Source organism: Austrofundulus limnaeus, unplaced genomic scaffold (genome assembly GCF_001266775.1).
Source record: "Austrofundulus limnaeus strain Quisiro unplaced genomic scaffold, Austrofundulus_limnaeus-1.0 Scaffold87, whole genome shotgun sequence".
NCBI classification, from domain to species: Eukaryota; Metazoa; Chordata; class Actinopteri; order Cyprinodontiformes; family Rivulidae; genus Austrofundulus; species Austrofundulus limnaeus.
This window is the reverse complement of record NW_013952489.1, coordinates 1133549-1150386: the sequence shown is the minus strand read 5'-3', so window position 1 is coordinate 1150386 and position 16838 is coordinate 1133549. Positions and strand designations below refer to the sequence as shown.

At 40.3% G+C, this 16838-nt stretch overlaps 1 protein-coding gene across 2 annotated transcripts in view; it reads right to left on the bottom strand.

Annotated features, from left to right (window-relative positions):
• Positions 1-16838, bottom strand: part of mbd5 (methyl-CpG binding domain protein 5) — a 59892-nt gene that overhangs the window by 13260 nt on the left and 29794 nt on the right. For both annotated transcript variants that reach the window (XM_014011999.1, XM_014012000.1), the window contains exons 3-5: positions 12161-12263; positions 7850-8021; positions 5046-7370 (exon numbers count right to left, since the gene is read on the bottom strand). In XM_014011999.1, coding sequence (XP_013867453.1) covers positions 5046-7370; positions 7850-8021; positions 12161-12263 — 2600 coding nt within the window. The remainder of the gene's footprint in view (positions 1-5045; positions 7371-7849; positions 8022-12160; positions 12264-16838) is intronic.

Genomic DNA, 16838 nt, shown 5'->3' with positions numbered 1-16838 from the left:
TTATGTGCTTCTGTTTTTTAATTCAGGAGATTATAAAAAATCCCTCATTTTATGGGAAGACCCTCTTGATTCAAGAGAAAATTCTGTTTTTGAAAAAAATGGCTGCTTATTAACTATTTGTTAATCAATCTAAAAGAGAATTCAACTTGAGATTAATTAGTTATCAATAACTTGTATCCTTAAGGACTTAACTTAATTTATATCTACTCATATTCATGTAATTAAGTGTTTTAATGATTTGGCCGATTAATCGATTAATCGAAAAAATAATCAACAAATTATTAAAATAATAGTTAGTTGCAGCCCTATACTTAATCATTAAGCAGCACTAACAGCAGTAATCACACAGTGGTAAAAATATTAATCGGTGACATTTCTGATTAATTGCATGATATGATTTTGCACAAGCTTTATCTAGTGATCAACAGACTTAAGCAAGTTTTTTTTGGACTGTGAGAGAAAACCGGAGTATCTGATCAAAACCCATGCATACACAGGGAGAATATGTCAACTTTTCTAGTTGCTTTTCTAGTTTGCTTTTGAAACAAAAAAATTAAAAACGCATAATGATTTGTTTTATTCAGGAACAAAAGTGCCATTACTTTTGCAACCTAAATGATTCTTTATTGATATAGCAGCTATAGTACCAAATAAAATGTTTATTTGTATTATTAGAATCTATTATTTTTATTATTATTATTAAAACTAAAATTTTGTTTCTGGGTTTTTTAAAAGGCATTTGAAACATGAACAAAACATGGAAAAGGAACAGAAAATTTTGCAGTTTTAAAACTGCAAAATTATTACTATTTCAAGCAATTTAAAAACAGATTTCAGCAAGTTAAGCAGGTAAGAAATTGAGGTGTTTACAGTGAGTTAAAAAAGTTCAAATGAATGAATTTATCTAACATTAAATATGGCAACAATTCTAGTTTATAAAAACAGAAACAAGCAACTGATTGCTGTGAACTCTTGGCTTTGAGTCTCATTAAGGGATATCATTTTTTCTGTATTTACAAATAGGTTCAGAATATAACACACCTGTTTCATGTCTTGATTTCCAAATTTTTGTACTCATGGCAGAGCCTGAATTATCACATGCTGAAGTGGTTTTAAGTTTATTATTGTATTTGTGAGCTTTCATTAAAATCTGCTGTTTATTTTATCCATTTCAACTTCAGACAAACTGTCCCAAGTCACAATAAGTAAGGGTATTTAAATTCTGATAATTAAGATAGTAACTTCAGTGTTTCCCCTACCATTATTTAACACTACACTGATACAGATTAACATAAAATAAATCATGTTTTGTAATTAAATGTCTCCGTTTCCTGCTATAAAAAATCCTCCATCCATTCTGTCCTTGTTCCTAATCAGGGTCAGTGTAGGGCTGGAACCTGTCCTTGCTGCCTTTGAGTGAAGAGACACCTGGACAGGTCTCCAGTCTCCATCAGGGACACAAAAGAGACAAACAACCATCCACAGTCTGAAACCTTCTGGAGCTTTTCTGTGTGACTCTAGATGTGACAAATTGAGAACTATGGACCCAGATCCATCCGCTGCTGCACAGAGTTCTAATCACTTTATGTCAATAAATAAATAAATAAATAAATAAATAAATATCATGAGGACTCCTTAACTTTAGGATGTAGTTAGGCAATTAAATATTCACAATGTAAATTTATTACTATAATTGAAGGTGAGTGTTGCGTGTCTGGCATATTTTTTTCTTCCTCCTCTTTCTCTTCTCTATTTTCAGGTTCAGCTTGCAGGCTGGAGCCAATTTGGATCTTTAAAGGCTGATGGGATGGAAGAGTTTCAAACAGACCAACCAGGACTCCACCACACCCTACTTAAGAAGCTCATCTGGAGGTCTGGGCTGGCTTCTTCTCCTCCCTGCTGCAGCTACTACTGTTGATTGCCCGGTGCACCTGTGCTGCTGCTGCTCCTCCTGTGGAACCTGCTCTGTTGTTTAAAGGTTTGTGGTGGGAGTTAAGAGGACTAGGTAAGTTTGGGGTACCCTGTACATTTTTCATCACGTAGCTAACTTTATGTTAAAAACACTAGGTAAGTAGGTTGGTGCCACCCATGTAATGTTTTGGTGAGACCTTTTTTTAGAGAAGTTTATCAGGGTGTTTTTCTTTCTTTGTTTTCTATGTAGACCAGATTGTAGACAGGCCCTGTTTTGTTTTGCTTGTTTCTTTTGTTTGGCACCACACCTAATGGTCCCTTTCTCCCCCACAGTGGTACAGCCTTTTGGAGCAGAGTAAAAAAAATAAAACTTTTTATACACCTTTGCAGTGACTCTTGTCTATTTATTGTGGTTGTCGTGTTGCTGCTCTTTGTTTAAAGGAAGGGGTCGTAACAGTGAGTAATGTAAAATTATGTTTTTATAAAACAAATACCACCCCACCCAAAAAAAAGACCAATTTCTTAGGGGAAACACTGAAGTTAAAGGAAAATGTTCTTCATTCCAAATGAAGACCAACATTATGCTCTACCTCTAAGGCATAAACACCTGAATTTCAATAAATTCGTGTGGGAGGAATATGGAACAACTTGATAAGAACAGGTGGCCTGCAGCAGACCTTGGTGATATCTCCTTTATAAAACACGAGGACACACAGATGCAAAACAAATTCATAAACTGAGTCCAGTCCAACTGTAGGCAGGGAAGCACAAGAACTGGGCCTGTTTTTTTTTTTGAGAACTGCTGATACAAATACACAAAAACACACCACGTCATTCATGTACGTACAAACAGGCGTGCACACACAATGTAATGCCCAAGGAGTAACGTACAAACACAAACAGGCCTAAAGCCTCATCAAAGGCTTCACTCTGGTCTCTATTCATGGTCTGTGGTTCCTATAGCAACCAGCTTGCAGGGAGAAGCTCTTTAGAGCTCCCTATCTGGGCTGCTTCCCCTGAAGAGTGATGCAGATCCCATTTCCATCTTCTTACGCCATTGACTGATGGCAGAATACAAATAAAACAAAGAGAAACACTGGCTGACTGACAATTAGCCAAGCTTTGAAAGACGAGGGGCCGGCTCATTAGCTCAGACACTGAAGGAGCCTGAATGTCCACGCTCAGGGCCTATCACCTAAATCCTTTGGTTTTACTTCACTTATAACCATAGAAACCACATCATCGCAGCTTATCACACCAAAGGAAGAGGGATATACAATCATTTACTGCACAGAATATCATTTCCATTCAGCGGCCAAGGCTGGACTGTGGGAGAACCTGAACATTTTACATCATATTGATCCTGATGGTCTGGATCAACAATTACAGCTGGTTGTGACACTGTGTAAAATGTACATAATAACAAAACAATCATGTGCAAAACAAATGTAATCAATATTTAAATAATATGGAAAAGTGTTGTTTTTGTTTTGACCACAGCAAGCTCAGGATTACGAGAGCAATCACTGATCACCGAGCTAACTCAGCCTCACAATGGAACATAGTAAAGAGATCAAAATGTTCAAACTATGAACTTTTCCAGGTCTTAGAATTTATCGTTAGCAACACTAACTCATAAAAAAAAGTTAGGCCAGTGGCAACAAATGCTTGTAAAAGTAAGTGCTACAAATAACATAGAGCTGGACGTGCAGTTTGCAATTAAACTGGTTAATTTTTAGTAGGGATGTCCTGATCCAGATTTTGTGGCTCCCGATTCAATCTGATTCTTTTAATGATTAGTCTTTCCGATACCGATCTGATAGCTTTATTTTTTTATTTCTTTCCAAGTGACAAGGTTGGTAGTATTAAAGTGAGCCCTGCTGTTCCCACCACGGGAAACATCCAGTTTGCAGATTTTGCAAGATGCAGTTTCAGCATCGTTGTTTTCCATTGAAAAGTGCTCCCACAGCATGGACATGGTTGCATACTCAGGGGTAGACATAAGGATATTGACAAAACCTGGGTGTCCGCAAAACATTTTGGTCGTCCAAAAGAACCTCAAGAAAAATGTAATTTAACAAGTATATTGTTCTGTAAACAAAGTTTATTATATATAATTGTTCCTCATTCTCTTCTTTGAAATAGAGTATTTAAGGCTCAAGAAGTAAAGCAGCAAAAATGTTGCTAATAAAATCTAGAGGTTACCCAAAATTCATAAACTTCTTTCTGCTCATAGGTCAAACATTTTCACTTAAATAGGAATATACTGTGTACATGACCTTATTAAAAGTTACAGTTTAGTGTTCTGTTTGGCTTTTTCAAGTTTTTTCTTCCTTTCATTTTTACAAATGACGAACACCCGCGGCAGAGAACTTTAATCAAGGTATTTTTTTCTTGGTTGTCCACCGGACAACCAGGAGACAGGATCTGGTTGTCCGAAATGAAAATAAGTTGTCTCGGACAACCTAAACAATGGTTATGTCTACCCTTGATACTTTTTTTGCATCTTGACTTCTTAACGGCAGTTGTAAAGCATGATGATGCTGAAAACTGGATCGGCCTGATCACATGATTAAATCCCATTCTACCCGATTTTCAAAAAATGGCCATATCTGCCACCGATACCGATACTGAGTTTCTGATCGGGACATCCCTAATTTTTAGCAGGTCGGTAAGAGGATTGGGTATAAAAAGAACATTTTAAGCTAAATTTCTCAGAAGTATGACACGGACATACTACATCTTTTTACAGTTCATCAATGCAGAAAAGTATAAACAGATTTCAGAACACCACATAACCCAATCCAGAAAAAAAAAAGTCCATTAAAGACAACCCAGGACTGTTGAACAGCAAGAATCCTACATCAGACAAGAATGTTTACAGACTAAAGGGAAAAGAAGAGGGGGTGACTTACAGTGGGAAACATGAACTTTTTATTGCAATTAATTTTTCCCATAAATTGGTGCAATTTTAGTTTCAAATTTGCATATGTTTACTATGTTCCATTGTGAATAAAATACAGGGTATAAGAATTGTAAAAGTTTGCAGTCTGTTTTTTTAAATTTTTTTTTTCATTTTACACAACTTTTTCAGAATCTGATTTGTAAAATTTTAGTTTTTAAAAAAGTCTCACCTGTATCAGAGACGGTCTGGTTACAGCCTCCATCGCCGCTTGAATGTGTTATCACCATGTTGGTCCGGCTCATACTGTGGAGCTGTGAAGGGTGGGGGCCAGGATGTGACAGTGGTGGGGGATTAGTGTTGGTGCGTACCAGGGGCATGCTGTCAGGTCCTACAGGTCCACCGCCTGGTCCCATCGGGCCACAGTTGTTCATCTGCATCTGAGCCATCATGTCAGGGAACTGGCTGGTGCGGGACACCAAATAGTCCATGCTCTGACAGTGCTGCATGGCCTCTCCTGGACCCTGCAGCCTCTGCTGAACCAGGATGTTCTGTTGAGGGAGCGTGCCTGTGTTGTCATTGTAATGAAGCTGTGCTGGAGTTCCAGGGTTAGAGTTAAGTCCAGGACGGTGGCTAGTTCCAGCCAGGTTATGGGAGCTCTGGCAGCTCATGGACTGAAGAAGCTGTGCCATGGAGGTGTTTGGGTGCAGGTTTCCAATTCGTCCCACTTTTCTCAGCTGCTCGGTGGCACTGGGACCCTGCATGTGAGGGCCCCCCAAGCCTGGTTTGCTAAGCATGCTAAAGACCATAGTGTTGTTGCTGTCGTGGTTAACGGTGCTGCCAGAGGACTGTTTACGTTTACGTGCGGGGTCCCTCTGCTGGGCCATGAGCTTGTCTCGAAGTGCTGCGCGGCCGCTCTGACCCTCGGGACTGTTCAGCAGCATGGTGGAGTGTGGCGGGAGCATGGGGTTTAAAGTGCTGTGTCCCTCCATGCCTCGAGGGCCACTTATGGAGCCCGGGTGCCCAACACTCCCAGCATTACCTCCACCAGCTGCCCCCATGCCGGACACTCCAACCCCACCAGCAGCCACGCCGGCAGGGCTGCTGCCAGCAGTGCTGAGTTTGTTTTGATTTGCTAGCTGTGCTTTGGCTGCGGCTGAGAGGAGGCTGCTGGCAGGGAAGGAAGCGGCATTTTGTTGGTTGAGGATCTGGTTCAGGGGCATCCCAAGGAGTCCAGAGTGGCCCTTCTGGGAAGCACTGGAAGTCGGCAGAGAGGACGAGGAGGAAGAGGTGGGTGAATATAAGGGGTTGCTGTGTTGATGGGTGTTGACTGAGTTTCCCATTCCAGGCAGCAGCTGGGATTCTTTGTACTGGTGGAGCGGGTCCGTTTTGTTGGTGGAAGGGCTAGAGGGCATGGCTGGCCTGGGAGACCCCATAGCCGACCTGGGAGACCGAGGGGGGATCTTCATGGTGCCACATTGGGTTTGATGCCCAGAAGGGGCAGCAAAGTTTCCGTGGTCAGAGGAGGTGGAGGACGAACGTGAGCGATGAGGTGAGGCCTCCATTCTTCCAAGCACAGGGCCGGTCATGTGAACAGGGGATGTGACAGGGGAAGGGGACATGGAGGACGCAGGACCTACCTGCTGAGTCCTTTGCACATTACCACCATGCCCCACAGGTCCAGGCTTCACTGTGGGTAAAGGTAAGTTGCTTGGCAAGGGAACAATGGCAGGAGGGGGTATGTTTACATTCATCATTGGTACCTGAGTGTGGATGTTGGGCTGGAAGTTGGAAGGGTTAGGGCCACTGTTGGGGGGCTGGCTGACCAGTTTGCTAGGGATGGGGTCAAGGATGCCTAAGGGGTCCTTTTCAGAGGTCATCTGCCTTTTCTGAAGAGCACAGGGTGGTGGTATAGGATGCACAGGGGGCTGAAGTTTATGGTGAAATCCTGCACGAGGCAAATCCATACCAGGAGGGAAGTTCCCCCGCGGCAGGTTCATGTTCATGACAGGGCTTTTGGCAGTGGCCGTAGGGGAAAGGGGTGTGCTAGTCCTTCCTGTCATGGCGCAGGATGGTTGGCCTGCAGGAGAAATGTGGAGCACAACACTTGGTGGAGACAGAGGTGTCCGGGTGTTTCCATGGATGGAGGCAGAGCCAGGACTACCAGCTCCTGTAAATCCACAAGGATTGGTCCTTTGAAAACCCTCAGGGCTGCCCAGAGTGTCCGCACTGGGCGACTGAGAGCCATCTCCATATAGTTTAGCACCAGAGGGAGATGGACTCAACATGCCTCCATACACGGCCCGGTTGGGGGATTTAGTTCCAGGATCCCCGCTGCCCAGCCTTTGTGTTCTGGGGTATCCGGAGTAGACCTCAGGCTGTTGAGCTCCACCCACTTCCTGCAGTGGATACAACCTCTGCTGCTGTGGTCCGGCTGCCATCATCATCTTGAATGGATTTTTGCACTCGGGGCCAACAATACTGGGCAGACCTTCGTGGGGTTTAGTCCTTATTGCTCGTTGAGTTGTAGAATGCACAGCAGCCACAGACGGTTTACCTGAAGAAAAATAAAATCATGAATTTATTCAAATAAAAACACATTGAATATTAGATTATCCAAAACCAACCAACACAACCTAAAATAGGGTTTCCCAAACCTTTCAGCTTTTGACCCACAAAATAAAATCAGCAGAGACCTGTGCCCCCAGCTGTTGTCGGTTGATAAACATTGTTTTCACGTCAAATAAACAAGAGCACATTAACATTTTTATTACATTATTTTTGTCCATTTTAACAACACTAATATTATTTTGTAACAACAAAAGCAAAAAATGCTGTTAGTCATTTTTTAGTATAATTAATTCATAAAATATTTTCAGGACCCCAACTTTAGGAACTACTGACCTGAATCATAACCTCCTTTGCCAGATCAAAAAACACCTTGATATATATGCTTAATGATGTCATTGCATTCAGGTGCTGCCATTAAATAAAACTTACTGTAACAGTTAATGTGGTTTATAAATTAAATCGTACCTCCTCCTGAACTGGTCAGCGACAGAGGCGGGTGTGTCTCCATGCTCTTGTGCAGCGTGGCCACAGCCAGAAGCTTCCTCTTGTGAATGCAGAGTTTGGTCACGTCTTCGTCTGCTTTCACATCCTCCGCCGTCCTCTGTTTGACAGCTGCTCCGGGGTCGAAGTTGAACACCTAATGACAAAGAACCACAGGAAATTTAACATACAAAACTGGAAAATATGATTGTGAGAAACATTCTTGTCTTGCTGATTTATGTTTCCTTTAAATGCAAGTACATTAAAAAAATCCTTAAAAGGAACATATTTCACATACAATACCCAATGATAATACCCAATAATAATAACAATAATAATAATTGTTCACTGTTTTTGTTCCTGTACTGGACTTGGTGACTGAGACTGAAAAAAACTCTAAAAATTAATCAGGTGTAGATGTTCATCCACTGATTACTTTGAGAGTTTCATGAAACTTCATTCAGTGGCTCATTTTTTCCCAACAGAAATACAAAAGCTTTGCACACACACACACACACACACACACACAGGCAAAAATGTATACAAACAGTGGTCCACTTTTGTTTTCCACAAAACTTCTCCACGATTAATAAAAAAGTACTGTACTTTAACAGTAGTAAAGATGACATTTGGGGAAATAAGGCACTTTATGAGATTAAAAACTGAAATAAACTGTGGCGATGAATTCCAACAAAAAAGCAGTTTATCACTATGACAAACAGAGGACTTTTAAAAGTGGTCTGAGAATAAGGACGGCGTGGCAGCTTCATGTTGCCATATGATCATCCTTGAGTACGTAATTTACAGCCAAGTCCAACGGCACATGATATTACTCTAACACTCATGTCCTGGGGAAGTCTAAATGGTGCAGACTGTGAGATATATGGACTAAGTCGCAGATAAGTGAGAGTCGGACTCCTCTGAGCACCTTTGGAGTAATATCCTGAATCCTGTGATTTAAACATCAATCTGAGGGGCTCATAAAGGAGCAGATGGAAGTTTGCTAGATTAAACCTCTCCTTATTAAAAGCCCACAAACTCAAAGTTTACAAGAAAATAGTTTGAGCCTATAAATACTGAGCACTGGGGGAGAAATCAGAAATAATAAAGATAAAACTAACATTTCTTTTGAACAACATGTCAGAGATTATTTTGAATTTGTATCTTCCCAGCATGTGGAACAAAACAGTGAGCCATGCTGAGCAGTTTGAAGGCTCTCCTTGAAATTTTCATAGGTTTTTGCAGCATCAAAACTGGCCACTATGAGGATTCATTGTATATAAACATGATTAAAAATACCAACGGGCATGAAGAATTTCAAGCTCTTTGAAGTATGTGTCAAGATGACCAGAGTGACATTTTCATCTTCAAAATACAATTTAAACAACAAAAAAGCACAACAATTGTTCCTCCTTTCAATTATACTTTCTTTTCAATAAAACATACCTTTCCATACCAAGCTTGTTTAGGTTCAATTGTTTATCTTTTTATTCTCCCATTGCTAAAAGGCAAAAGCGGATGATATTTTTGCCCATGTTTGCAATGTGCATTGTTCATGTATCTGTCACCAAAATATCACATAAACCAGTACAAAGAGCTTAATGCAGCTTACAGAAAGTAGTTTTTAGATGTACATTCACAAATTACTTTTTTGAGACAATCTGATTTAAGACAGCCCCAGCAAGCTGACTTTAAAGAACAGAAAAATTGCAATAACACAATTTTAAAGATAATGATCTAAGATTTGATACATTACTAGCTAAGAGAGGCATCCATAACACAAAACAGATCATGCAAATGTGGGTATGTGGCCTCATGTTTCCTTTTATTGTGTTTAATGTTTTTCTTTTTGTTTTGTATTGCATGCTAAGTTTGAAGTGTTTATGTATATTTAGTAGGGTTAAATTTTTGGTTAGTTTTGTTGCATGTTTTTCTGATTTTGTTTTGCTTTGAGGTGACGCTACCACTCCCACTTGGAGACGCCCACAGCAGCGGCGCAGGTGTTTTCAATTAGCTTAGCAGTGTGCAGAGGGACAAGGACGCCTAAAAGAGGCAGTTGGAACTTTCTTTCGAGAGAGACGAGTCGGAGCGAGGCAGACTGCGGGTGCAGAAGCAGCAGGGCGGCGAGGACTGAATGACTGAGGGACTGGGTGCCGCAGAGGTTCATTCCCCCTGGTCGCTGTCGAGGAACGCACAACCGGCATTGGAGTACGGGGTTTCAGACCGCCGTCGGGATTTGCTGTGGCCGTGGAGGATCGGTCGGCGGCGACAGAGTGACTGAGCTCGGAAAGGACCGCGCCCCTCCCTTGGGCCAGCTAAGAACATTTTTTTATACAGGCTTGTCCTCGATTCTGTTGCACCTTTATCGCCTTGGAGCATTTTTCTTTCTTTTTTGACTTATTGTTTTGCTCCAAATAAATCATTGTTAAATTTTTATTAACTGACTCGTCTATTGAAGCTCTGCTCACAGTTCCTGCATTTTTTTTAATTTGCCACTCGGGTCCCACACAAAACTACATTTCTAAGATTTGATCAAAACAGCTAAAACTCCAATTATTTCATAAAATAAGATGATCTTAATTGAAAACTGTGGCAGGAATATTAGGTCTGCAATTGTAAGTATTGGTCAACTTAAACTGCACATTAAGTGTTATAATTACTCAACTGAATTTACAATTACAATTTCAGAACCATAATTCACAACTGTTAAAGTTAAATGAATCAGAACACTAGCTAAATTTTGCAAAAGGCTAACTGAACGAAAAGGTTAGTTAAAAGCAATAGCAGTAAAAGTCTAGCTGAAAGTATGTAATGGCTTGCTAGAAGCTAAACACAGCAAAGGGCTGACTAAAAGCTAAAAATAGCAAAAAGCTAGCTAAAGGATCCAAGGCTGTGTCCAAAACGACAGGCCGGGTCCTCCGGAGGACCCAGACTCCCCGGTCGCGGCGGGCCGGGTCCTTGGTAGACCGGGAAGACCGGAAAAAAAGAGGCTGTGAATTTGGATGGTCTAGCCTCCCCTCCTTACCCTGGCGTACATCATGTCACCTAGCAACTGTGACGACGCTAAACAAGCAAACTTAAATCAAAACTAGAAAAATATCAATATATTAGCATTATTAATATCACAAAACTATAAAATTAACTTAAAAGTATTATTTGAAGAACTAATTGACCCGCTGTAGGTTCATGTTTATTACGCGTTTTTTATGACGAAAAAATAATATGTAAAAACATGTCCATACAAATGATAAAAGTATTAGAATTACAACCATTAATTTAAAAAAAATTTTTTTATCACATTTTTATTTAAAATGTATTCTTTTCTCTCGCTTCGTCCGCCATTACTAGCATAAAAAAATCTCCGGTCGGGCCGCAATGCATTATGGGATACGCTGGGCCGGGAAGGATCCATCGGACCTGTCCTTCGATTCGGGCCAAAGGAAGGACGTATTTTTCGGCCGCATCGGAGGAGTCTTCGGTTTTGGACGTCCTTCGTCGCGGCGCTGTGACGTATGCGGCCGACGAATTCGACCTTCAGAGGACCCGTCCTGCCGTTTTGGGCACAGCCCATTTGTTTCAGCTGTTCCCTCTTCACAGGTTGACACAGCAAATAATCCTCCTGTCCTCACTCCAGCTACCTCCATGTCCTCTCTAACAGCATCTGTATAAAAGCCAAGCTAAAGCTAAAAGGTAGTAATAGGCTAGACAGAAGCTGGATGTTGCATAACAGTAGCTTTAAGCTAATAGTAATAATAATAATAATAATAATAATAATAATAATAATAATAATAATAATAATAATAATAATAATAATAATAATAATAATAATAAGTCGATGTAAATAACTATTTGGAATCAACACTGTCTGGTAGCAACACAACTCACACACCACAGAAAAGATAGTAATGAAACATTTAGAAAGGAATCCATGGATGTACATCTACAACTGATAAACATTTGTAATCAATCCAATTCAAGATGGCCACAAGATGGCTAATTGACCTTACCCAACACAAAATGACTACATTTTAGTCAGTTTTACAGATACTAAAGTTTAATGTGGTAGAAGCAGACAGTTGTTCACTATGTAATCTTTGAGTGTGACATCCTGCAATAGTGCTTGAGACTGCACAGTTAGTTGTCTGAAACAGCTATAATGTTATCACTTATAAAATGATTCAAGTTTAAAACTGGCATAATAGGCAGTGGATGTCTGGGCGATATGGTTTTATTCAACAAATGCCTCATCGTTTAAATCCTACCATTCTCAAAGTCTATTGAGGACAGAAACCTTACCTTGTGAAGGATGAGTGGGCACTCCAGACCACATTTGCACGTTCCATCTGTCAGCAGGTAGGTTTTCACCTGCTCCAAACTGGACAGCACAGAGCCACTGGGACTGCACACAGGAGACAACAAAGTAGGCAGACGTTCCACACCATGAACACTAGTTATGTGGTGTTTGATACACAGTTTTAAAATCCAGTTTGTTTTGAGTTCTTTTTAAAAGGCAACTGCAGCACACTGGGGCGGATATGCTAATGATGCACCAGTGGCTCAAAAGTTGATCATTCCACATCAGACTTCACTTGAAATGTTATGAATTAAAACCAGAATTAATGTTGAATTTTAGGAACAAAACAAAAATAAGTACCTGAATAGAGCTAAATTTGCTTCTTTTTCTTACCCAGTACAGTACATGACTTTATGACTGAAACTGCAGTAGGGCTAAAAGTAAATTATGTTGAAGAGGTCAGAGCGCGGCAAAGCTGAAAAACAACAAGGCAATCCAGGTCTAATAGGATGGAAGAGACATGAAAAATACAGCTGTTAAATCACTCCATGTGGCACCAGTGAAAGAAGAACAGCGTGTACTTCTGGTCATTTTTATCATACATATACAATGGCACACTGACAAAACACCAAATGGCTGAATCATCACACTGCAATGAATTTTAAAATTTACTGCTAGGATCCACAGCTGCTCATCTCTGATGCAAGCACACACTATAAATGTAAAAGAACATCAACAAATACAAAGTGCACTATTACAGCATCAGGCCACAGTCACAGAAGAAGGCAGGATCCTTTCCAACACTCAACATAAATCCGACACCAACCAGAAGCTTTGATTCATTGTGGCTGGTCATTTCATAAAATACACATTAATAAATTAATCAATTTGTGTGGCACCAGCTGAATGAACAGTTAATCTTGCATTTTCAAACAGTAGGGCTGCAGCTATGTTTAAATACATATCATGTTTGAGAGGTTTCTGCAGATTGTAGATGTCTAACAGTCAAGAGCACAGGCGTGTGACAACACGCCAAGCTGCGTCAAAAAATCTCCTTGTTTCTATTCAACTCCTGCAGAGCCAGTCAATTAGAGGAACTCTACTGACCATGTGAGGACAGTAAACAAACCTGTAGGGTGCATTTTGATTTAAACCACTCACACTGGAGCCTGATCTTTACATTTGTCTTATTTATCAGCAGCAGAGCGCCTCACAGCTGGTTTACGATAGTAATGGACAATAATTCAATATCGATATAGATCGCAATAGGGACGTTTAAATACCGATGATATACCTTTTAAAGAAATTCGATCGATATACGTTACATCAGCAGGGGTTGACATAAGGACAGCAGACAACCTGTTGACAAAATCTGGTTGTCTGCCAAAATCTTTGGTTGGCCTTTGGAAAAAGTCTAAAGAATTTTGAAATTCTCAAGAAAAATGTATTTAATATTTTTTGTTCTATTTATATTGTGTAGACATAGTTTACTTGTACAAATGTTTCAGGAGCTGCTTGAGTAGAACTTCCTCATTCTCCTCCTCATCCTCTTCTTTGTCATCAGACTTCACAAAGAGAGGCACACAGAGTATTTAGCAAACCTCAAGCAGCTCTGTTTGTGATGTGGGTGGAGAAAAGGCTTCCTCTGCATCACTCTCCCATACAGCATCTCCTTGTGTAAAGTGTGCTGAATAGTTGAACGATGCACAGTGACTCCATCAGCAGCAAGATGATGTTGTAGGTCTTTGGTGCTGGTCTGTGGGTTGACTCTGACTGTTCTCAACATCCTTCACTTCTGTTTATTCCAGATTTTTCTTAGTCTGCCACTTCGATCCTTGACTTGAACTGTGCCTGTGGTCTTTCTCACAATGTTTCTCACAGTGGAGACTGAAAGCTGAAATCTCTGAGATAGCTTTCTGTATCCTTCCCCTAAACCATGATGGTGAACAATCTTTGTTTTCAGCTCATTTGAAAGTTTTTTTCAGACTCCAATGCTGCGACTCTTCAGAGAAGATGCAAAGAGGAGAAAAACCTACAATTGCCTCCCTTAAATACCCTTTCTCATAATTGGAGTCACCTGTGTATGGAGGTCAAGGGTCACCGAACTTACCAAACCAAATTTGAGTTCCAATAATTAGTTCTAAAGGTTTTAAAATCAATAAAATGACAACAGTGCCCAAATTTATGCACCTGCCTAATTTTGTCTAAGCATTTATTGCACACTTTCTGTAAATCATATAAACTTCATTTCACTTGTCAAATATCACTATTTGTCCCATATATGATATACAGTATTACTGATTTTTTTTTATCTAAACAATCAATGATTTATAAAAGGTAAATAAGGAAAATTAACAAGGCTGCCCAAACTTTTGCACCCCACTGTAACAACTAGGATCCAAACACATTAACGTTTAATAATAAAAAGATTTCAGACTCTGAAGTCCTGGGCTGGTCGGAGGCACGCTGCAAGTGGAGATTCAGCGGCTGCGGTCAGGTTGCCTCTAAGCCCCTGCTTTGAAAACAACAGTCAGGTGATCTCTAAAGGTTTTTTTTTTTTTGTATGTGTGAACACACAAAGTTACGATGGAAAGGTGCTTTCAAAAATATAATATACTGTATATAAAATACATAACCCTTTGTGGAAAATATTCAGAGAAACTTTGACAAAATTCCCAGGAACAGGCATCTGCCCTCTGAGTCGAGGCTGCAGCTCCTTACACCAGCTGTCAGTCAGACAGCACGACCCACCCTGCTCTGCCCTGATTGGGTAAAACTTTGTGGTTCTTTCTATTGGTTGAAAGAATTGTCAGTTTAGAATCTAGATGGTTTAATAAGTTTATTTCCCTTTCCTTTTTACAAATTACGATTAATTGTCGTGCAGGTGAACTTTAATTTACATCTTTTTTTTCCTTGGTTGTCCACAGGACAAACAGGATCTGGTTGTCCAAAACAAAAATAGATTCTCCCAGACAACCTAAATAACACTTATGTTGACCCCTGCATCAGTGCATGATGATGTACACCACAGGCTCAATGCCAGTGCACAGCGCTAATTCTCTGTTTAGACTACGCTAACAACACTACGTACAAAATGGTGGATATCTGTACCAGAATGAGCTCAACAGCTGTGAGTGACCAAGCATACACAGTTGGAAAAAAAAATGCAGAAGAAATAGTTAAGACAGAAATGACTACTTTGAATCAGTGGTGGAGCTAGTTCGGGTATTTGAGGTCTGATAAACTTCTGCTTTCAGTCTGCTATAAAATGTGCTGGAGAGTCTGGTACCAACTCGTAGCTGTGGTTCATATTCTGCATCACCAGCACTGACACGTTACGTGTGCAAGCCTTTCTTTTTTGGCGTAACCCCTCCCCAATGTCCAATTCCCTAAGGGAAACACTGCGATATAAAATATAAATTTAGCCGTATCATCCAGCCCCAGTTCATAACAACAAATGTTTTACACCATTATTCAGAAATTCTGACAGAAAAGCAGTACATCATTAGTAGCCCTCTACAGACCTTGATTGCATACCGAGGAAGCCTATTAATTAAGCCCACCTTAGGTTCAGCTGTGTTGAACCAGGGCAGCTCCAAAAACATGCAGGACACCGGCCCTCGAGGACCGACTTTGGACACCACTGCTTTAGAGCTTTCCCAGGCATTTTCCATTGAGGAGAGATTCTGCGGTCAGAGTCAGAGCTCACCAGAGTTCACTTTTGAGTTCTTGGCTACCCCAAGAGGAGCTGGAGAGTGTCACTGGGGAGAACTATGTCTTAGTTTCTGGAGCAGTAAAGTTTCTGGGAGTTTACAGGAGCATTTAAAACATCTCCATCTCTTGCCACTTCTCCAAAGTCTGGTCGCAGAGTCAGCAGGTCCACGAGAGAAACCGAGACATCTCCCCAGCAATACTTTCCAGCTCGTCCTGGAAAGGCCGTCAAGGCATTCCCAGGCCAGAGAAAATAAATAAATAATAATGTGAGAGAAAATAAGTAATCCCTGAAGCCTCTAACCTTTACGAGACTAGGAGCTACTTCAGGCGTACCGAGTAACATGAAGGGCTACTTGTTTGATACAAACATAAATTTGCACGGCTCCCCTTTAATTATAGTATAATTAATAATAAATTTATACATGTAAATATTTGACTCCCTGATTAAATCTCAATGTTAAAGACTCCTCATGGTAATCATAATTTACTGTAGTAGATATGGTAAATTATTATTAATAAGTGATTTAAACTTTGGGCAGCAGCAGGGGGATCCGATTCTAGAGTTCCCAGTTTGAAACCCTTTCGGAGCTCTTCAATGTGACTGAAGTGTGGATAGTTGTGTGTCCCTGTCTGAGATCTGAGAAGGGCTCCAGCTCCCACCCTGACCCAGATTAAGAACAAGGACAGAATGGATGGATTTTTTATAGCAGAAAACAGTTACTTAAACCTAAAACACTTTTATTTAATCTGAATTAATAACATTTATAATTTTGTGTATTTTTTAAATATAAAAAAATAAAATGATAAAAATATTTGACAGCTTGTAGGAATGAACACATTTGTAACATTTATTTAAAATACACCTGTTTAAAAAAACAGGTGTAGTCTTTTTAAGAAAATGGTAACTTTATCATTTTCAAAGAAACTTTTACCAATAAAACAGTTACATGTAACTCATGCCCTTTG